This window comes from Salvia hispanica, chromosome 3 (assembly GCF_029641045.1).
Source record: "Salvia hispanica isolate PSC_SH4W2 chromosome 3, Shi_PSC_v1, whole genome shotgun sequence".
Taxonomy (NCBI): Eukaryota; Viridiplantae; Streptophyta; class Magnoliopsida; order Lamiales; family Lamiaceae; genus Salvia; species Salvia hispanica.
In genome coordinates this window covers 10,434,202-10,454,261 of record NC_142694.1, presented here as the reverse complement: position 1 = coordinate 10,454,261, position 20,060 = coordinate 10,434,202, and the positions used below count along the sequence as shown (strand labels likewise).

The 20,060-nt window shown below is 36.3% G+C and overlaps 4 protein-coding genes across 8 annotated transcripts; 2 read left to right on the top strand and 2 right to left on the bottom strand.

The window, feature by feature from the left end:
* The first annotated feature begins 559 nt into the window (after positions 1 to 559).
* LOC125209193 (protein GLUTELIN PRECURSOR ACCUMULATION 3-like) lies at positions 560 to 5,294 on the top strand. The gene is made up of 16 exons (XM_089069475.1): positions 560 to 700; positions 808 to 905; positions 1,387 to 1,525; positions 1,619 to 1,647; positions 1,733 to 1,829; positions 1,907 to 1,962; positions 2,065 to 2,172; positions 2,506 to 2,562; positions 2,817 to 2,908; positions 3,421 to 3,505; positions 3,810 to 3,962; positions 4,051 to 4,127; positions 4,286 to 4,441; positions 4,528 to 4,640; positions 4,708 to 4,801; positions 4,891 to 5,294. The coding sequence occupies exons 1-16, from the start codon at positions 633 to 635 to the stop codon at positions 4,960 to 4,962; spliced, it is 1,494 nt and encodes a 497-aa protein (XP_088925601.1). The 5' UTR covers positions 560 to 632; the 3' UTR covers positions 4,963 to 5,294.
* On the bottom strand, positions 5,204 to 6,928 carry LOC148930146 (uncharacterized). Its single transcript, XM_089069474.1, has 4 exons — positions 6,666 to 6,928; positions 5,690 to 5,800; positions 5,488 to 5,568; positions 5,204 to 5,340 (listed from the first exon to the last, which is right to left on the bottom strand). The coding sequence occupies exons 1-4, from the start codon at positions 6,873 to 6,875 to the stop codon at positions 5,266 to 5,268; spliced, it is 477 nt and encodes a 158-aa protein (XP_088925600.1). The 5' UTR covers positions 6,876 to 6,928; the 3' UTR covers positions 5,204 to 5,265.
* Positions 6,929 to 7,601: 673 nt separating this feature from the next.
* On the bottom strand, positions 7,602 to 11,536 carry LOC125209189 (uncharacterized). Of its 2 annotated transcripts, XM_089066924.1 has the most exons (6): positions 11,409 to 11,536; positions 11,168 to 11,235; positions 10,266 to 10,386; positions 9,646 to 10,079; positions 9,174 to 9,495; positions 7,602 to 8,877 (listed from the first exon to the last, which is right to left on the bottom strand). In XM_089066924.1, exons 2-6 carry the CDS (start codon positions 11,200 to 11,202, stop codon positions 7,822 to 7,824), a joined length of 1,968 nt encoding a protein of 655 aa, XP_088923050.1. In that variant the 5' UTR covers positions 11,203 to 11,235; positions 11,409 to 11,536; the 3' UTR covers positions 7,602 to 7,821. The 2 variants fall into 2 exon arrangements, with proteins under 2 accessions (XP_088923050.1, XP_088923049.1); XM_089066923.1 differs by lacking the exon at positions 11,409 to 11,536 and having other exon boundaries at positions 11,168 to 11,402.
* A 2,978-nt stretch (positions 11,537 to 14,514) lies between these two features.
* LOC125213440 (uncharacterized) lies at positions 14,515 to 20,028 on the top strand. 4 transcript variants are annotated; one of them, XM_048113995.2, is made up of 17 exons: positions 14,516 to 14,815; positions 15,070 to 15,120; positions 15,232 to 15,462; positions 15,631 to 15,729; positions 15,833 to 15,888; positions 16,165 to 16,276; positions 16,638 to 16,817; positions 16,912 to 17,160; positions 17,483 to 17,665; positions 17,766 to 17,933; positions 18,027 to 18,149; positions 18,316 to 18,615; positions 18,716 to 18,814; positions 18,891 to 19,073; positions 19,171 to 19,385; positions 19,469 to 19,501; positions 19,722 to 20,028. In XM_048113995.2, coding segments are annotated over exons 1-17 (2,418 nt in total). In that variant the 5' UTR covers positions 14,516 to 14,680; the 3' UTR covers positions 19,723 to 20,028. The 4 variants fall into 4 exon arrangements, with proteins under 4 accessions (XP_088924015.1, XP_047969952.2, XP_047969951.2 ...); XM_048113994.2 differs by having other exon boundaries at positions 15,226 to 15,462; positions 17,766 to 17,927; XM_048113992.2 differs by having other exon boundaries at positions 14,517 to 14,815; positions 15,226 to 15,462.
* The last annotated feature ends 32 nt before the right edge of the window (positions 20,029 to 20,060 follow it).

Genomic DNA, 20,060 nt, shown 5'->3' with positions numbered 1-20,060 from the left:
TGATATAGATGAGGGTAAGTTGTCTAAAATATCACGAAATTTTGATCAAATTCTAGTCATCCTGCAATTTTAAAATGAGTCATAAAACCATTAATTTAACATTTTTCTTAGATTCTACAAATCTAATTTGGGTGAAATTATTTTTAATGTGACTTGTAGAAATTTTACAAGGTAATGATCACAAGTGAATTTTACATTTTTTCTAATATACTTATTTAACAAATAATCCAATCATGTCATTAATTTAAAACACGTGGGAATCAAATCAACGGTATATTACAAAAAAAATCAGAATATTTCGTCATTAGAAAATTGAAAAAAATATGTAAACTTTATGATATATATGCTAATTTTAAAAATTGAGGTACGAACTAGAATTTTGACAAAAATTCATGAATTTTCTTTTAATAAATTTTGATCTATTTTGTTGATCGTTAAAAATTAAAATCATAATACCCCAAAAGTAAAAAAAAATTAAAATAACGTTGTGAACAAAATTTGAGTAAAAGCAATGACTCATTTAACCTACATTTCTTATACTCTTATTAATGATCACTCTAATTATTGTTTATATCTTCTTAAAAAACATGTGAATCATATAGCAGAGTCTGAAACCATCGTAGGAGAGATAGATGAAGCCTCATTGCTGGGTTCGAGCTTCGGATTCTGATTTCACTGGCCCACTTCCCCAACCTCGAAGGCAAATACATCTCTCTCTCTCTCTCTCTAACTAGACATTTCCCGATCACATAAAAATTGAATCTTGTTCCATTTGATTACTCATTTGCGTGTCTCCTGGAAATGCAGTGGGCACACAGCTGTGAACATCGGGAAGTCGATGATTGTATTCTTCGGTGGCCTTGTAGACAAGAAATTCCTAAATGACGTCACAGTTTACGACATTGGTGATTTTTCTTTATTCTATTTGCTCCATACATGAATCATGTTTTGCAACTGCCAATTGTGATTACTTTTATTTTTGTCCTGTAATCTTCTCTTGAGTGCATGATCAAATGTTAACTCCTGCTGTGAATGTTGATTAGAAGAAATTTTGATGGAATTTTTAAAGTTGAGATGCTTTTATGCTGTTATAGATTGAGGGTGACACTAATTTAATATTGAGTGTGTTGAACAGAGACTAATGTGGGAATGAAATTGAGTATTTCTGTATTCGACATTTTGGAATCAGGCATTGATACATAGATGAGACTTTTTATATGGAATTGTTGTCATTTTGAGCTCAAATTGATATCCAGGACACGGGAACACAAAATCGAGAGCATCTTATCATTCGCCGTTCTTCAATTGGATGAATTATATCTGAAATCTTGTGTGGTTTACGACAGACATTATCTTGTCTTAAGATATGTATTTGCCCTGTTACAGACAACAATATGTGGTTTCAACCAGAGTTCATGGGCAGTGGTTCTGATGGGAATACGGGGCCAAGTCCACGTGCTTTTCATGTTGCTGTCTCAATAGATTGTCACATGTTCATATTTGGTGGGAGGTCTGGTGCGAATAGGTATCTAGTAAATTACAGTTCTGAAGCATCCCTGTTGCATAATTACTAAGCTTGTTTAGATTGGTCTTACTCATATGTAAATTTGATATACAGGTTAGGTGATTTCTGGGTTCTGGATACCGGTGAGCTTCTTTCACTGCCTCTTTGGATAATGTGCTGATAGTGGAAACCTGGCATGGTGATTCTTAATTGATTCTTGTTGGTCAGATATTTGGCAGTGGTCACAACTGACCACGTTTGGCGACTTGCCTTCACCTAGGGATTTTGCTGCTGCTTCGGCTGTTGGAAACAGTAAAATTGTGATGTAAGGGATGAGTTTTTCTTGCTGCTGATTATTTGGATTCTTACTCTTGTTATTCAAATTATATTGTTCGGATGCAGGCTTGGCGGCTGGGATGAGAAAAAGTGGCTCTCAGATGTCTATGTCCTAGATACATGTAATTTTAATGTTTATGTGATGAAATTTTGTTGTGTTTATAGTACTCCTACTATTTAGAATGATTGCATTGCACCATAACACACTGTTGCTTCTTGCACAGTTACACTTGAGTGGATGGAGTTATCAGTTTCAGGGACAATACCTCCACCGAGATGTGGCCATTCTGCTACAATGATTGAAAAGCGGTTACTCATCTATGGTGGCAGAGGTAATCTTCGATCCTCTCATGCAGGGAGCTGGAAATTGTATTTTCTGCCAATCTGTTGCTAAAAGGTTAGAGCTTTGAGAATAACGCTGTGTCGCTATAGAAGCAAAATTCTTTACCTCCAAAAATAGGATACTGGTTGTTTTTCTAGTCCAGTCCTGCCATTTGAATGTAAATACTGCTCAAATTTATATTTGTGATACCCCTACTCTGTTACTCCCTCTGTTCATGCTTGAATGCTTTAACTTAGTAACCAAATTAGTGTTAATGCAACCTAGTTTGCAAAAGCAGCATTAATATGCATGAATATTTTTAGTATATTTTCTATCTTTCCAGGTGGTGGGGGTCCAATCATGGGTGATCTATGGGCTTTAAAAGGACTCATTAAAGAAGGTACATCATTTCCTCTTCATTTCAATCATGTCATGTTGTAGAAGGAAGATAAATGATTGATGAGTTCAAGTGAGGCCTCGTTTCCTCATTTTATTTTCAGTTGTGTCATCATCAGCTAGTAGTTTTTAAATCTGGTACATACATAGTGTAGTTATTGTTTCCGATATGATCTCATTGACAAATTGGTGTTTCGAGAATACCTCGTGTATGCTTGACCGATTTCCTGATGGTTGGGTGTCTCTTGTGGAAGGAAGAGAATGAACCACCTGGGTGGACCCAATTAAAGCTACCGGGACAAGCTCCTTCACCCCGTTGTGGACACACTGTGGCTTCTGGAGGGCCTTACGTAATCCTCTAATCTCTTTTCTTTATCAAGACTCCATATTCTCTGTAGTTTGTGTGCTCATTAGGCAAACAATAAGAAATGGAACTGAATTCAATAAAGCATTATCTAGTACTAGCTCTTAGATCAATAGGTTATTGTATCAAATCTCTGCTTCAACTTGCTGAAACAAGTTTCCGAAGGGGCATTATATGTTGAAATATATGGATACTTAAAAGTTTACCTGACTATGCACTCGTTAGAATAAGGCTATTTGAGCAAGCATAGTAGTGTTTTAAAACTTTTGTATCGACATGCCTATCCCATAGTTTTTTCCTGGACTTCCTTAATATTTAGCTTCACTCATCATTTGAACCAAATACTGCTGGAGAATACTAACTGTTATATGTGAATGTGACCCTATGAAGATGGCATTTGCTAATGCTCTGAGTTAAATATGCCTTGGTCTGTTTGAGTATTATCATCATCGTTCTCATATATCATGCTTATTAATGGACAACTTTTCCCTGATGCAGCTTATGTTATTTGGAGGGCATGGAACTGGTGGTTGGTTGAGCCGTTATGACGTTTATTACAATGACTGTGTTGTTCTAGACAGGGGTGCGTTCATATTCGCCATTTTCCCTTCTAATTATTATTATTTTCTTGAACTCTATAATTATGTTAGCCTTGCCTTAATACTTGTTCTCTATAACGTAATTTTTGGTTGTCGTCTCATGTTGAAGTTGTGTGTCTCCATAACTCATGCAAAAACATGAACCCAAAAATGGGGAACATTTAAAACAAATAACCTACATCAGTGGTTTTAGCATTTTCGCCACACGTTGATATTCCATGAATCTTATTTTGATTCTTCCCATGAGTTTGAGCTTTGACAGTACGCTAATTTCGTCTTGTCATTTAGTGTCGGTGCAATGGAAACGCTTGCATATTATCAATGAACCCCCGGCTGCTCGAGCATATCATTCGATGAACTGTGTTGGTTCTCGGTACCTCTTGTTTGGTGGCTTTGATGGAAAATCAACTTATGGTGATCTATGGTGGCTTGTACCTGAAGGTATTACTTCCTTTCCATTTATAGAAAGTTCTCGTAAATTAACATCTTTGGTGTTTGATAGCGTTGTTTGGAATTTTCTTCATCACAGATGATCCTATTGCAAAGAGGTCTGGAATATCTTCTTCTGAAGTTGTTCCAGAAAGAGATACAACCATGGAAGAAAAGGTGTGTGAATAAACAGCGATAACGAAAGAGGCAGTAAAACATTTTAAACCAAGCCATTCTACGGGTCGCTTGCCCAATTGTATAGTTGTACCTAATATTGTAAATTTTCGATTGTGTGTGTAAGAGAACATAATGCAACCATTTCTTTTGCAGGAAAGCCAAAGGAAGGAGATGCAATTACAGAGCTGCAGAAACGATTACAAATATCGGGTTTACTTTCAACTTCTGTGCAGATTGTCGATGAAATGGAAGACAAAGAACTAATCCAACAAGCGTTAAGAGTTGGCGGTAAAGATGCTGTCAGTAATATGCAGGTTTTTTTTATAACATCACATTTGTCTTAGTAGACTTTAGCATTCCAGAGTTCTTACCTTATTTCCCAACTCTATCTTGGTAAAAGGCTGTGCAAGCACTCCGAGACCACTGGGTGAGATCTGCTCCAGAATCCATAACGTTGAAGGAGATTGCCCCATTACTACATGATTACCAACGCATGATTACCCGCCATCATATGTGAGATTTGTTTCTTCTCCTTTACTATTTTTACTAAATTTCATTCGAGTTTCTTTTACTCTGACAGAGGAAAGGTTGGATCTAATCTTGAGCTCGTGGGACTTGGTTTCGCTGGAAAAGGTGCACCATTTCGCTTCTACCACATTAAATCTGCTTCTCAGGTACAATATATAGCACTCTCCCTTTTTGCTCGTACGAACTTTAAAGCTAATCTACAACACGTGTGTTTTGTTGTTTTTGTACTTTTCAGTTGCGCCTGAACGACATCCCGAGTTTATTAGCAGAGTACAAAGAGCTTCTCTCATCTACAAATATAAGTTGACATGAGACAGCACCCAAATCGGACGCTCTATGCAGCAGACCTTGTGCGCGTTGAGATGTTTGTGCATTCCTGCCATTGGCATGGCAGAAACAAGGGCGAAAATCGTGAGGTTTGCACTTCAAAATGCGTATTAATCAGTAATCTTGGTCACATCTGTTATGAATTGTATAAAATCTGTTTAAACCATAGACTAGTTTTGTGTTGCACCAAGCTTAGCATGAATTTTTTTGACAGACTCAGAAGAGTGAAACTTTGATGGCATTCGATTCAAGAAATGTTCGAAAAATAATAGAAATACAATGCTCAAGCCTTTAAGTTGGCTATCTTGCTGAGTTCTTCCAGCTTTCTCATTCTGAATTTCTCACTTTCATTCAACAGCTGCAAAGACAACAAAGATAATAAGATAAGCCCGGAAAAGATTATTCGATAAACGCTCCTTTTTGTTCGATTTTAAGATTGGGGTCGCGGGATTTGCTTTATTTCTTCTACTTTGGTCCAATTTCCATTTGAAATTTGTGGTTTTACCTCCATAAGGGATGTGGTGAGTTGAGATCTTTCATTGCTCTTTTCTTGCAAAGCCTCCATTGCTTCTTTATATTCTTTTTCCTAAAAAAAAGTGGGGCAAAAACAGAAAATAAAGTTAAAGAATTTGTTTTATTTTCAAGAATGGTCAAAAGGAGAGTGTTACAATTTCCTTTTTCTTTACTAAAGAAAGAAAGAATTTTACTTTTTTTTGGCAGATCTGTTGAAGGGATTTGAGGTCACGATTAGCTACTTCTAATCTTTTTCGAACATTGGACACCTCTTTTCTCATCGGATCTGTCAACTCTTCAAGTTCCTAAATACATTTACACAAAGAAATAAATTAAAAATTAAGATTCTTGATGTCGCAGTCATGTTGGAATGAAATTTTGAACACTCTAGTTTCTTGATCCTTCCACAAAACATTTCCAAGGTAATTTATATGATTGAAAAAATTCTCAAAAATCGTGTGCAGATTTCAAGATATTCTGAGATACTGGATTTTTGTTTTGAAAATGAATTAATTGACTTGTTAAATGTATGATTTTTTCCCCCTTATAATCATGTTACCAAAATGTACCTAATGGAAATAACAAATTCATACGATACGTTACGCTAAATGAGTTGAATATTAAGTACAGTAAATAGTAAAGCACCCAAATTCAAACTACAATGATTAAAAAAACTTCATCATTGAATGACAGAATGGAATTGAGGGTAATCACTTAAAAAGCTGTATGTATTCTAGATTTCAGAAGTTTCACATCCAATTATGTGACACGATATTCTAAATATTCCCCATAAAACATCAATTATGTGACACGAAAATCTATATATTCCACGTAGTTCAACCGCAAATTATTAGCATTAGAATTTAGAAGACATTCATAAAATAAATAAAAAAAATTACTACGAATAATCCTAAAAAATTATTTTCAATCGGAAGCTAATGATATAGTGAAAGTGTACATATTTCATAAGCTTCTCAACAAGTTTTTTAAATTAAAACAAAAACTAAACAATATTTTAATTGATTGGTTAATCTTAAACTGAGAAACAATACGAGTTAGCCATACGATTAAAATTCCAATCTAATTCTCAAATTTGACTAATTAATAATAATAATAATAATATTAAAAATCATAATTTGAACATAATTTATTAATAAAATAAACATTTACCGCCCAAACTTGAGTCAAACGCTTGGCCTCTTCCTCTGCTCGGGTGATCTGAGATTCAAGCCTCCCTCTCACCTCCATTTTCCTCCTCTCGATCTCCTCATCTCTCGCTTGATAGCTCGCTATTGCCGTCTTCGACGTCTCGTCCTCCTCCGCATCGCCCGCCGACGATCGCCCGCTGCTACCAATGCTCACTCCCAAACTCTTCTTCATACTAATTTCTTTTTTTTTCCCTCTTTGAAACAGAGATGGCTACCACTGCCCCTTTTATATTTGAATTTCCCTTCTATTTATTCATTTTGAAGAATTTCCTACTTTTTTTTGTTGCTTTTACTTTAATTCTCCCTCCATTTCTATTCAACCTATTTTTGGTAAAAACAAAACAATAAAGCAACATTGTTTCTTTGTCACACTTTATTTTTAACTATGCTTTGAGCTCTGAGCCTTAATGTTGGATCCACACAATTATTACTCAATAAAAATGAAATCTTTATTCAACTCAATACTTCTAAACAAATTAATTAAATTAAATTCTAATGAAAGTGACTGGGTATTATTTTGGGAAGTGTTTGGTTGCTAACTTAGGTTGAAATATTTTGCTATGAATGTCATATGTTGGTGACATGATGCTTTTCTTTCTTAACTGGCGGCAACGTCACGACGTGATAAATCAAGATCAACTATAATCGATCTCACCAATCCATCATTATATAATTCAAGAATGCACATGGTGTAGTGTGCTATTAAGATCTGAATCCATATTTTTTTTCCTAGTAGAAAATTCACTAGGACATTTAAGTTCGTGATGTTTGCGACCAAGTTTTAAATTCTTGAAAAACATCAAAATTTGCCGAAAATTTATGATTTTATAGACCAATGTCCAAGAAAAAATGCCCCCTTCAATATATCTACTAAAAGAAGGGGGCTTGTTTCTAGATGTATCATACAACAGAAGCAACTCTCTTTCAATGCTCACAATGAGCATATACAACATATAAATATGTATCAATGCTGCTCTCTACAGAACTAAACAGGCTGATTAAAGTTGAAGGTGGTAAAATTCTAGTACACTACTATTTACTACAACATGTTCACTCCAAGGTAATAAGAAGCACAAAAAAAAAAAAAAGAGTTATGTAATAATCCATACCATTCAAGGCTACCTGTACATGCTTGGTCCGGGATGTCCATCGTAAGGAGACAAGCGCATGAACGGTGGTAGCCCCTTCTCGGAGTTCAGGGAAGTCCTTGAAATCTCTTCCTTGTTTGAAGAAATATTGGTGTATGGGAAAAATGGATACAATTCTTGAGGTGGTGGGACACGGGGATCAAGATGGTTCGTTGAGGTAGAAGGGCTGGGGTCGCCTCCCCCTAGCCGAGGCTGGCTAAGAAACCTATGCGGAGGAGCTGCAGTATACCTTATCTCTGGAGTTAAGCTTCTGCTTGGAGCAGTGTGGAATAGGTCACGTGATGCATCGCTTCTTGGCTCCACATATGGTTCGGTGAAATTGGCAAAAATTGGTTGTGGACCAATGCCAGGATTGACTCTAGCAGTTGGTTCAAACTGATAATCCGTTGGCAATCTGAAGAGGCCAGGGGTTGCGAAGGGAATCTGGAAGCCATTCATCATGTTCATGTAGGCGTTGGGAGGTTGAATGACTCTGCCAGACATTCGTTCTGCTACCTGATGCGAGCTACTGAGTTTCTCGTTCAGTGATAGTTTGGCACGCTGGAGTGCTTCCAGGACAGATCCTAAACTAGAAGTTTCCTGAGGCACGACTGCAAGATCGAAGGATGAAGAAGCCCCTGAGAGAGGGACGCTTTTCCCTGCATAAGGCTGAGATGTCTTTTCTGGCACTTGTGCTGTGGACATATATTGTCGGGATCTGTGTCTGGATGCCTCATCGGCAGCTCTCCCTGAGAAGTCTTCAGGACTTTTCTCTGTCTTGGGAAATGAAAACTCGGATGCTGATGATTCCGGGGCAGCTATGCTGGTGCTGTGTTTGTCATCCCGCAAGCTTCCCTTCTCGTCGTCTGCTGCAGGTGGTGAACCTTTGGAATTCTGGGGAGGTTCACTGACAGAAGCATCAGCTGCCTGTTGCTTCACTTCTTGATCGTCAGAATCCAATGTCGCAGCAGCACCAGGCGGCTCGGGTGATTTTGTCTCGTATCGTTCTTCAGTCACATCCGAATGGATACCGGGATCACATGAATCCTGATAGTAAATGGAGAAAATTGTTGTTAGATAAAATGCATGAACAGTATATAATGAAGCTATTTTCCATGACATCTAGAATTTGACCAAACTTTACAGACTCATTCCCAAAGTGATTCATTTTTACGAAGACGCTGGGATTGCTTCTCTTAAATCACGAACTCAAATTAAACTTCAATCGAATATGCAACCCGAAAGACCATATAAAGGAGAAAGCACAAACACGAAATGGCATGTAGATAGCCGAAGTATATCTAAGGTGCAAATTTGAACCGGCCAAAACAGATAAAGCATACCTGTGTGCCACTGTTATTCTCTCTGAACTTCTCTTCCCATTCTCTTTGGGCCTTCTCCTCCTCTTCGTATCGGCAAATGAGCTGCGCCTGATGCAACAGTGCACTTTCCATGTCTTTGTCCTTTTCCGGTACACCAAAATGGTGGCCATTAACTTTTTGGGTTCCATTACTTTTTCCAGAAACTGTTTTTTCCGGAGGGTTTTCCCCATTAGCGTATCCAGAAGTTTCGGGTGATGCAACGGCCTCGCCATCAGAGCAATTTGATGAGCCTTTGGAGTGCGTGGTCTTCTCAGTCCCATCATTCTGCAACTCTTCTACTGATCTGGCACCACAAAACAGAATCGCATCATCATTGATGATCTGAGGAACTTACTTTGCAGCTCGAGCAAATCACGAATAATGCCCCATAACCAAAACATGATCACATGTTGAAATGAACTACAAATTAAAATTCATGGAAAGCAAATGCTACCTCGTGTCTCTGCGCCTTATCCTACGACATGATTTTCCACTCCTCCTTGATGACGAACCGTTAGATGAAAAACAAGCTCTTCTTCTGACGGGATCTATGTGTTTCTTCTTTTCAACGGAATGCTGAGAATCTCGAGTACTTTTCCAGGACAAGCTTCTACCAGTTGATGGAGAAGATTCAATTTCAGAACTGGTATACGCCTCCTTCTCGTTATTTCTTGATTTCAAGTTAGTTGAAGCTTCTCCTGTCGTCCAAGGACCATTGCGAGCTTCAAAGTCCTGTGAGTTTTCCTCCTGCTCGGAAGATGAATCGAATTCTACGGATACATCACCTATTTCATGTTTTTTCAGAACCACAAGAATATCTGATGTCGCCTTTTCAGCCTTTTCTCTCTGAAGCGAAACAAACTTTAGCTGTTCTTCGAGTTCTGCCACCTTCATCGTATTTTACAAGTTTAGAGAGACCAAAACAGTAGAATGAAGAGATGCATTCACATCCTCAAAACCATTCCATTTTGAATAATTCCTCAAAAATCATGAAATGAGTGGAAAACGCTGACCGAAAAAATACATTTAACAGCCAATGCAAGTCAAAGGGAACTAAAAATCACTGCAACTCACCCTATTGGCCAGCTCATTAGCTCTTTCCCTTGCTGTTTTTGAGACAGATCTTTCAGATAACAGTCTTGCTCGTAGAAATTCGATTGTCATTGAATCTGATTCTTCCATGTTCTCAGTTTTCCTGACAAAGTAAGAGTTGAGATGATCAGCTCATGCATGTTATAAACTCCCAATTTCTTCCCCTTTACCCCTGAACTTCAACTTCGGATATCCGAAACAACAAAAGTGTAACTCTAAAAGTGATTTTAAAGTGATAACTTGCAAATGGCATGGTGCTCAAGCCAACACGGAGTCATATCATATTTGTATAGCACTATATCTCGATTCAAGCAACAAAAAACAGAAAATACTATTCTTGACAACATAACATTTATGCCTTTTCATATTCTTTAAGTAAAATTGATCCCAAAACATCAACATCCTGACCTTGAGCTACTAAAACAAGTAGTAACTTACATTTCATAAGCAATCCATACATTCATACCGCACATTATTGAGGGACGAACATCTAGTACTTCAAATCACGTTTCGTATCCTATTCCAACTTCATTTAGACATTCATGAACACAAATTGTCACAATCAAGATACCTAGCTTAGGACACAACATCATTCCCAAAAAGAGCACGCACTGCACAGTATAATACTTCAAGTCTAAACTACCCAGTTCCTAAATTCAATTTCATTTCACACTCAACTCATCGTGGATTTGGCCATCGTTTTTTCTAGAACATGACAATCACAAAAAGGCCCTCTTTCTAAAAAATCACAAAATGCGTTAAACACCAAATTTCCAATAGAATTTCCCCTAAAAATGAACAATAAGCATATCTTGCTAAAAATACAATAAAAACACGATATTTAGTTTGAAATTAAAAAAAAAAAAAGAAAAGTAAATCTATACCTCAGCCCCTGATCTTCATTTGCAGAAGTTGACATTTCTAGCTCTCTTGGCCTCCGGAAGAAGCGAAACTACAAAAAAAAAAGGTCTAAAAATGCTTCAAAAGGCTGAGAGGGAAGACTGAGGCGATCAATTTTAGTACTCCTCCAGTAGATTTGATCAGCACTCCAATAGAAGACAAAAACCCACAAAAATTGAGATGAAAAGAAGGAATTTTTTTTAGGCAATTTTGCATTTTTGTAACCTTGAGAAACACGGTGTCCACGGAAGTCAATTGAGACTTAGCCTAAAGTAAAAGTAGGGTCCTCCATTTTCAATTTTTCATTCCATTTTTCAGTTTGGAATTCAGTTCGTTTATCGCAACGAATAACAGTTCAATTGCTGTCTGAAAACAACAAACATGTAATAGTAATAGTAGTAATTGTAACAAGATTGGATTCATTTGGTATATACTAACAAACAAATTATTTTAGGTTTCATCTGAATCCGACGAATTAGAAGATGGTTCCTAAATTTAGTAATTATTAAATTTTGACATTGTAATATTTAATTTAAAAATCAGATCAAAGTGGATTTCAATGTTTATACTCATTTAAATTATAGAATGTGGTTGACTTCTGATAAATCTCATTGTTAGAAATAGAAAACTGAAGTTTTAATTTTTTTCAATTATCTAAGAATGTTTTTTTCATATTTAAATGAGCTTAGGCTTGTGATTTAAATGGACTTAAAAATCCAACAAAAGTAAATATTGGGTGTATGCCCAATACATAATCATCTAAATAACTCTGTTTCAATTAAAATTTATACTACGTGCTTTTTAATATCTTATGTAGTACTCGTAATAACATGTTGCTTATTGTGCTCTATATACTTCAAGAATACACAAGTTGAGCATTTTTTTAATTTAACTTTTTCGTTTATAAGCCCATTTCACATTAATTGCACGTAATGTTGTAATTTACCTAATATTGAGTCATCACCATTGCATTGGAAGTATTTAAATATATTTATCTAAACAGATGTCTAGAAGCCAAACAGTATGAGTGTAGGACTTTGAATCGAGACTAATTCAAAACGTGCAAGCAAACTATATACTAATCGAATTCAATAAAATAAACAATATTTATTTGGGATTAAAATATACTCCCTCTGTTCCCTATTAGGAGTCACACTTTGACCGGACACGGGTATTAAGAAATGTAAAGAAAAGTTGGTTGAAAAAGTTAGTGGAATGTGGGACCCATTTTTTTTATATTGGTTTTATAATAAAATGTGGGTGAATTGAGTTAGTGGAACGTTGGACCTACTTACTATTTATGGTAAAAATGAAGTGTGATTCTTAATTAGGGACGGACCCAAAATGGAAAAGCGTGACTCTTAATAGGGGACGGATGGAGTACTATATAAATATAACAGACTTCAATAATTATAATTTATCGCTTGATCAAATTATGGAACTTAGTCAAAAAAAAAGAAATCGCAGTAGTAGTACTTTTTGGGCATGGTGTATCTTCAAGCTTCAGTGTTTTTATCAAATAAAAAATATATATATTTGGAAAAAAAATTACTATTTACAATCAAGTTTTGTGATATTTTAGTCGAATTACATGGAATTTAATCTAAGTCAACCGCCGCGTTTATCATATAACTTCACATGCTCGACTAAGAAATTTTATTTTATTGATAAAAAATTATTGTTTCTTGGCATACAAGTGATTTTGAGGCTTATAAATATGTGCTACCACAAGTCGAAAATAAACTCAACATCTGCACCTATTTATCAATCCACGATTCTTTTTTCATCAAAACATACCCCACTTTCTTTTTATAAAAAGTTTGATTATAGTTTGCAGCGTTAAAGAATGGAAATCGATCTATTCGACAATCATAGTTATACAAAGACTCACAATTTCATCAGATGGAAATCGGGAAAAATGATCGACTTGAGACTTGTTGCTTTGCTAGAATCGTTCGGAGAGATGTACATCAAACGGCGCGAATTCTTTAAGAAGATTTTCGACGAAACTTATGAAGAATTGTTTGAGATGGTCGGGAATGCATTGAATAATATGAAGAAGACGAAGAGCATGAGCATGAGGGCGATTGGGACTAGAGGAATTGACGACGAGATCGAGGAGCTAAGAGATGAGAGATTCAAGGTTAAGACTCCAAATGTGATCGTGGAGGGACAAGCTGCTCCGACTCAGACCGCAAAAGATTCATCTAGTAATTCAAATTAAATATAATACACTGTAATTCTCAATTTATTTATCGCGTAATTATGTATACATACTTTTTATATTTGTTTTGCACTTTTTTAGCTTTTCATAGTATGACAATGATTTAAGTTTATACTATTGTACATTTAAAGTTTTGTACATTGGAAGTTCATGAATAAAGTTATCGAATTTATAGTTTGAATGTCTTGTAAACTATATTCATTAAGAAAAAAATGGGAAAATATAAACATACAACCTGCGCGTACATAATATCTTTAAATTTTTATATTTATTATATTATATATAGCAATAAGAAAGAAGTGATATATATATTTTATGTTGAATCGTAATATGATTTCGAGCCATATCTTTAAATTTTTATATTTATTAGATTATATGTAGCAATAAGAAAGAAGTGATATAGATATTTTATGTTGAATCATAATATGATTTCGAGCTTGATTTGAATTAACTATACAATATTAAGTAAAAATATATATTTTTTTTCAAAGTGTTGCAAAATGATTAGTATGAAATTTATTTTAAATCAATTAATGTTTACAATACGATTTTCATTGTAAAACGTTAAAACAAGTTCGGTTATGTACGTACAATTATGTACGTTTATTAAAATTTTGTTGTAATAATGAATAATTTTTTTGTATCCAAAACACAAATATTTTAAATTGATCCAAATTTTTTTTATAAACTTACATAATTTTTCTCAGCTTATTATAATTACAAAAAAAATATATAGAGATGATGGACATTCAAATTATAAAATTTGTACACAGTATTTATTTATTTTAATGAAACAATATCATTCTGATCATCATAAATATGGAGTATCATTTCATAAATAACTGAGATAATTTTAATTTTTTAATTATTAATTTTAATTGAATACATATAAGTTTCAAGTAATTAAATTTGACTCCATAATTTAAATGACTATTATAACTACTGAGCAGAATATTTCTCAGTTAAAAAAGAAAAAGAAAAACGAAACTAGTCCACGGAAATTCATACGAGTAGGTGCGAAGCAGGCAAATATTTTTTAAGCCCCTCTAAAACCCTTAATTCATAACAGAACCCCAAAATCTGCCGCAAAAACGTACAAAAATATGTTGGATTCACTTCGTCGTTACTATCTCTCTACATACTTCCAAATCCCATCTCCATTTTCTGTTCGCTCACTCTGATTTCTCTCTCCACGTCTGGCCTTTTTGAGGTGAAGGTTTTTCACAACAAATTAGGGCATTTTAAGGATAAAAGGTGTGATTTTTTTGAGTTAATGGAGGCCGCGCCCGGTGCTACTGCCGCGGTGCGCAATGGCGGGGTTGCGATGCTGGATTCTTCGCCGTTTGAACCTTCCCGCGACGAGTGGCGCGTAGTATCTGAGCAATCGGTTAGAAGCTCCGGTAACGAGGTGAGGATCTGCTTGTAATGTCGTTATTTAGCCTTAGAATTCGGATTGGGAAATTAATTTTGGGGGAAAATGAACTGAAGGTCCCGAAATTAGTGAATATTCTGCTAGTGCTGCTCTATTCCTGTTTAGTTGTCTGATTCTCGGAGCTCTACTTGTAGAAAATAGTGTTTGATGTAACATTGCACTAAAATTTGGGTCTTTTTTTGTGAATATTGCTCTCTGTATTTTTACTATGTTTGTGGCTGCATGCACAGGAGTTGGAGCGCTCAAAAGTAGGTCGATCGGATGAGAGATTAATATACGAGGTGATAGCTGTGTTTAGAACTATTTTTTCTTCTTATTCTCTATAGCTGGTTAGTTGCTGCAATAATTTGATGAAAATCAAAATGAATGATTGTTTTTATGTGAAGGTGCAGCATGGAAGAAGGCAACTCGATGTTGATTTTCACTCGATCGTGATTGATGGGGGTCTGGATAATGATATTTTGCAGCAAAGACTTCACAATGTAGTGGAAAAAAGGGAGGAGTTGCAGAACATGGAGCTTGAACTTCGAGCCCAAGTATCCGTACGATCTGAAGTTGCGAGATTGCATAATACATTTGATGGTCAGATAAAAGAGCACATGAATGCCAATGTCAAACTTCAGGTTTTTGTATTTATTTTGTTATGGAAACCGTGATATATATGTATACTGCTACTGCATTGTGGACAATCATGACTTTTCACTAAGGTGCCATCCACTGTGGGTATACACAAGGATGTGTGCTAATCATGGACGTTTCTTGCTAACCTTGGAAGGTTGGTTGATTTCTAGGAACAACTGCATGAAAAGGAACAGAAGATATATGAGTTGGAGAGAAGGATGGATGAAAAGGAAAGAGAATTACATGCTATCAGATTGGACAATGAAGCGGTCAGTTTAAAATTTTGATGCTTTATATTTTCTATTTGATTGGGAGTCTGCTAATGGTTCATGGTGAATATTTCTGAGTCTAACCTTTCCTCTTGTTTAGCAGGCTTGGGCCAAAGAGGATCTTTTAAGGGAACAAAACAACAAGCTTCAGAGCTACATGTATTTTTCTTTAATCTTGAATGTATTTTTCCTATTTCTTATTTGTATTCTTATTAGATGATATTAGAAATCATGTTTCATGATTATCTAATCTTTTTTGTTGCATGCTTTACTCAAACTCATTACCTACTGTTAAGTAGTTTTTCTGTCATAATAAGCTATACTTTAATGCTTTTCTTGCTATGTTTGCATCATGTGTAATCGTGTAGGGCTGGAATAATTTATATACCTTGCAACTACTATGTGTATGTCTCACATTCTCACAATTCATTGTAGGATGGAGAGGGATAATGTCGAAGCTGATAGAGCACAGCATATTAAACAAATTCATGATCTTCAGGAACATATTCAAGAAAAAGAGCGCCAGTTCCTTGAATTGCAGGAACAGGTTTCTTGATTATTTTATGTGTCATGCATATCTTTATCTTTGCAACATTGTCTCATTATCCTGGAGCACCTGTTTAATCGCCATTTGGTTGTTAGCTTCTTTAGTTCAGATTGATATTAATTGCATTTGTGTAAACAATATGGGTTTGGTCTTGTTGACTTACACTACTCTATTTATGATATCACCGCATTGGAGCTTTTGTTTGTCTTTGTGTGTGTGTGTGTGATACTAGATTGATAGTTCTGTTGAGATGTAGTATTAGTTTGTTCTCTAGGTAACGTTTTGTTTGACAATGTGACTCAAGTTTTATCTGCCAAGTTTTTGAAGATTATAATAAAGCAGATTGCAATGTCTGTTGTAGCATAGGATTGCTCAAGAAACTGCCATTTTTAAAGATGAGCAGATAAGGGATGCACAAACTTGGATATCTCGTGCTCAGGAAATTGATGCATTGCAAACATCCGCTAATCACACCTTACAATCTGAATTGAGAGAACGAACAGAACAGTATAATCAGTTGTGGCTTGGCTGTCAAAGACAGGTTCTTAAGATGAAACAATCATACTAGAAGCCATTTGCAACATTGGTTGTTCTCATTTTCTTTCTGTAGCTAAAATAATATACTCTGATGTCAGTTTGGGGAAATGGAAAGGCTTCATTTGCACGTACAACAGCTCCAGCTTGAAATGGCCGATTCAAGAGAAAAGAGTGGAAACCAATCAGATGCGTCTCATGTTTTGCGTACAAATTCAAATGACGCATCTCGACTTGAACATGCGAATGGTATCCAGTTGGAGGTGAATGATCGCAACTCACCCAATGTAAACACTGGTAGCTTAGAAAATGGAAATTCTGAAACTTCTGGAGGGACCACGGTAACACAGGTAAATCTTCTAAATTCTTTTTGTTGGTATTTTTATACAAGCTTTTCTCTATTTGTGCCCTTTTGAAGCTGGAAGCTCTAACATTGTTTGCATGCCTAGTAATTCTGTAATTAGCACTCGTTTCTTTCAGTTTCTCATATTAGTACTAGATTTTGCAAATTCATAGTTGTCAAAAGTTTCCATCTACGAATAGGAGCTGAAATGAAGGATTCCTGCTGTAATTAGTGCAAGTCGCAATGTAGAAACATTTCCCCAACTTTTTGTTCCATTCACCTTTTTCTGTTTGCTGAGTTTTGTTCCCTCTTTTCTCTCTCTTGAACAGAATGACCAAGTTAATGGTGTTCCATTTGCTCCATCATCCATGTTTGGTATGCCGGCCTACCTTCCAACTGCGTTGCATCCATTTGTAATGCAACATGGTGTACCTCATCCCTCGCAAGTCACACAGTCTCCTTTGCAGTCATTATCCGGTATGCCATTGGTGCAAAATTGGCAGAGCCAGCAGGTAAACGGTCTATTGCCTTTTTTCCCCTATGTTAGTTGAGTTTGTGCATTTCTTTGTTTATATAAACCTAAATCCTAAACCATAAACTGAACATTTGCAGTATCCTGAGCAAACTGAAGGAAATTTGTCTAGGACGCATTCTCATTTTGACCATGAAGCATTAGCGGTAAATGAGCATGGTCATCGTGCAAACTATGTGGATGCAAGCATCGATTCACAGCTAGATGCTGCTGATTCTGTGGTTCCATCACCAAATGGAGAGGTAGAGGTTGGTAGCTTAAAGATGACTCTTGTACAAGTGGCTGTGTTCCTTATTTATGCCCTTATATATCTTGTTTATAATTATGTCATGCATTTTTAGGTGCATGACTCTATAGATGAGAGCCATGATAAAGCCCAATCTCAGCTGAACTTGCAGCAAATATCATCCCAGTTTCATGAGGCTCTTAGAGTGGATCCCCTCTATAATGGCAATGACGCTAAGGTTTTTCTAATGTTCCTCTAGCACATGTTTTGCAATTTGCTTCTGCATAATCGCTTGGCCATAGCCTATGTGCTGAAACTTATGTTCTTGAGTCTGGACTTAATTCCTATGTTTAGTATGCTTCTTTAAAATTAAATTGATCAAACTACTACTACTACTACCTCAGGAGAAGAAAGGCACACCTGTAATTAGTCACAGCATGGATGACAGAAATGCAATGATGGAACATCCTAGTTTTGCAATCAATGCATCTTCATCAGAAGGACAAACCCGTGCTGTTAATATTAGTGAAACAGCCTCACGTACTGCCTCGAGTGATGCTTCAACCATTGCCTTTGCTTCCATGGAGCAGAAGAGTGATATAGCTGGAAATCTTGGGGAAAGTTATCTATTGGACGAAAGAGCATTGCTGGCTTCTATAGCTCGCGCTATAGGATCTGGTGGCAGGACCAGAATTAGTTCAACCGTGAGTTAATTTATTTGCTCCCACTTCATATTAGTAGTAATTTATTTCCAGCTATGACTGTTATTGGGTGCCTGATGATATCTGACATGTCTTTGGACAGCTTCCAAATAGACTTGGAAAAATGCTTGCACCTCTTCACTGGCATGATTATAAAAAGAAGTATGGGAAGCTTGATGATTTTGTGGGCAATCATCCTGATGTAAGTCCCCTTAGTCTTTATGTTTCAACATCTTAGTAGATGATGATTATTCATTGTGACTATTATCTTGCTGCAGTTATTTTTGATCGAGGGAGACTACATTCAGCTACGAGAAGGTGCACAAAAAACCATAGCAGCCACAGCAACTGCTGCTAAAGTGGCCGCTGCAGCTGCTGCTGCAGCTGCTCCATCTTCATTCACATCACTGACGCCTTCTGTAGCAGTTACTCCCATGGCACATTCCCACAGATCGAAAAAGGTGTCCTCTTGAATTCTCCTGTAAACTCTGACAAGGCCCCAGTTTCCATGATTTTGTAGTTGTTGGGCTTCCAAATATGTCTGACCATCCTTCTCAGTTCTCAGCAATGCAAAGTCAGAACTTGAACGGCAGCACCTTTCATGTTGCTGGAGGAGTCTCAAATGGTATTTTGAACAGATCAAACGATCATGCAGAACCGAAGAGCTCAGTTGGCAATGGGATGAGCCCTGACAGAATTGATTATCATCAAAGCAAGGTTTCATCTCACGGGAAGCCTGGTATGAGCATGGCTGGGCAAAAACCGAACAACAGGTTCTTTATAAGAATTTAGTGAATTTGTCCAATAACAATCATTTCCTTAGAAAACAAAATCTCATTATTATATGTTATTTCAGGACAACTACTGCTGCATCAAGTCCCAGAAGATAGTAAGTACGCGCGTATATTTAGATTGTACTGTTTTCTTACAAAACAGAGACCTTTGCTTGTGAATCTCCTGATGGCATAAATTATCACTTACATATGATCCAAGGATGGCGAAAAGCGTGCACCAAATTAGTAACTGGACTTTAAATCGATAATATGTCCATCAGTATGTTTGATTACATGGATCCACTCATCATCTCGACTTCTGACTCTCATGTGCAGGATATTTTGGTAATTTGAGCGACGTGCTGATTAACTTAATGCACAACTGACCGGGCAGAGCAGACGCTTACAGGAAGAAGCTGTAACATGTCAAGTTGAAATATGCATTTTATATATCCCCATGGAAATGTGATTCAAGATATAATTATGTATTGGTGACCGTATAGTAACTGGGGCTTTTTTCCTATTGGTGTCAAGCTATCCCATTTCTTATAGCTTTTAATTTTGATGATGACTAAACTGAACCCCAACCAACCATGGTTCTATTTTGACCACTATGACATTAATCTATGCCAGTTTGTATGTATTCTTGTGATCCCTTTACCTCTGTGTTAGTAC

Coding starts and splice junctions, on each gene's coding strand:
- LOC125209193 (XM_089069475.1), top strand. CDS start 633: ATGAAGCCTCATTGCTGGGTTCGAGCTTCGGATTCTGATTTCACTGGC. Junction 906..1,386: donor CGTCACAGTTTACGACATTG/GTGATTTTTCTT, acceptor GCCCTGTTACAG/ACAACAATATGTGGTTTCAA. Junction 4,802..4,890: donor ACATTAAATCTGCTTCTCAG/GTACAATATATA, acceptor TGTACTTTTCAG/TTGCGCCTGAACGACATCCC.
- LOC148930146 (XM_089069474.1), bottom strand. CDS start 6,875: ATGAAGAAGAGTTTGGGAGTGAGCATTGGTAGCAGCGGGCGATCGTCG. Junction 5,801..6,665: donor GTTTGACTCAAGTTTGGGCG/GTAAATGTTTAT, acceptor AAATGTATTTAG/GAACTTGAAGAGTTGACAGA. Junction 5,341..5,487: donor TCACCACATCCCTTATGGAG/GTAAAACCACAA, acceptor TTGTCTTTGCAG/CTGTTGAATGAAAGTGAGAA.
- LOC125209189 (XM_089066924.1), bottom strand. CDS start 11,202: ATGTCAACTTCTGCAAATGAAGATCAGGGGCTGAG. Junction 10,387..11,167: donor AATGAAGATCAGGGGCTGAG/GTATAGATTTAC, acceptor TTACTTTGTCAG/GAAAACTGAGAACATGGAAG. Junction 8,878..9,173: donor AGAATAACAGTGGCACACAG/GTATGCTTTATC, acceptor ATTTACTATCAG/GATTCATGTGATCCCGGTAT.
- LOC125213440 (XM_048113992.2), top strand. CDS start 14,681: ATGGAGGCCGCGCCCGGTGCTACTGCCGCGGTGCGCAATGGCGGGGTT. Junction 15,730..15,832: donor TCAGATTGGACAATGAAGCG/GTCAGTTTAAAA, acceptor CTTGTTTAGCAG/GCTTGGGCCAAAGAGGATCT. Junction 18,150..18,315: donor ATAATGGCAATGACGCTAAG/GTTTTTCTAATG, acceptor CTACTACCTCAG/GAGAAGAAAGGCACACCTGT.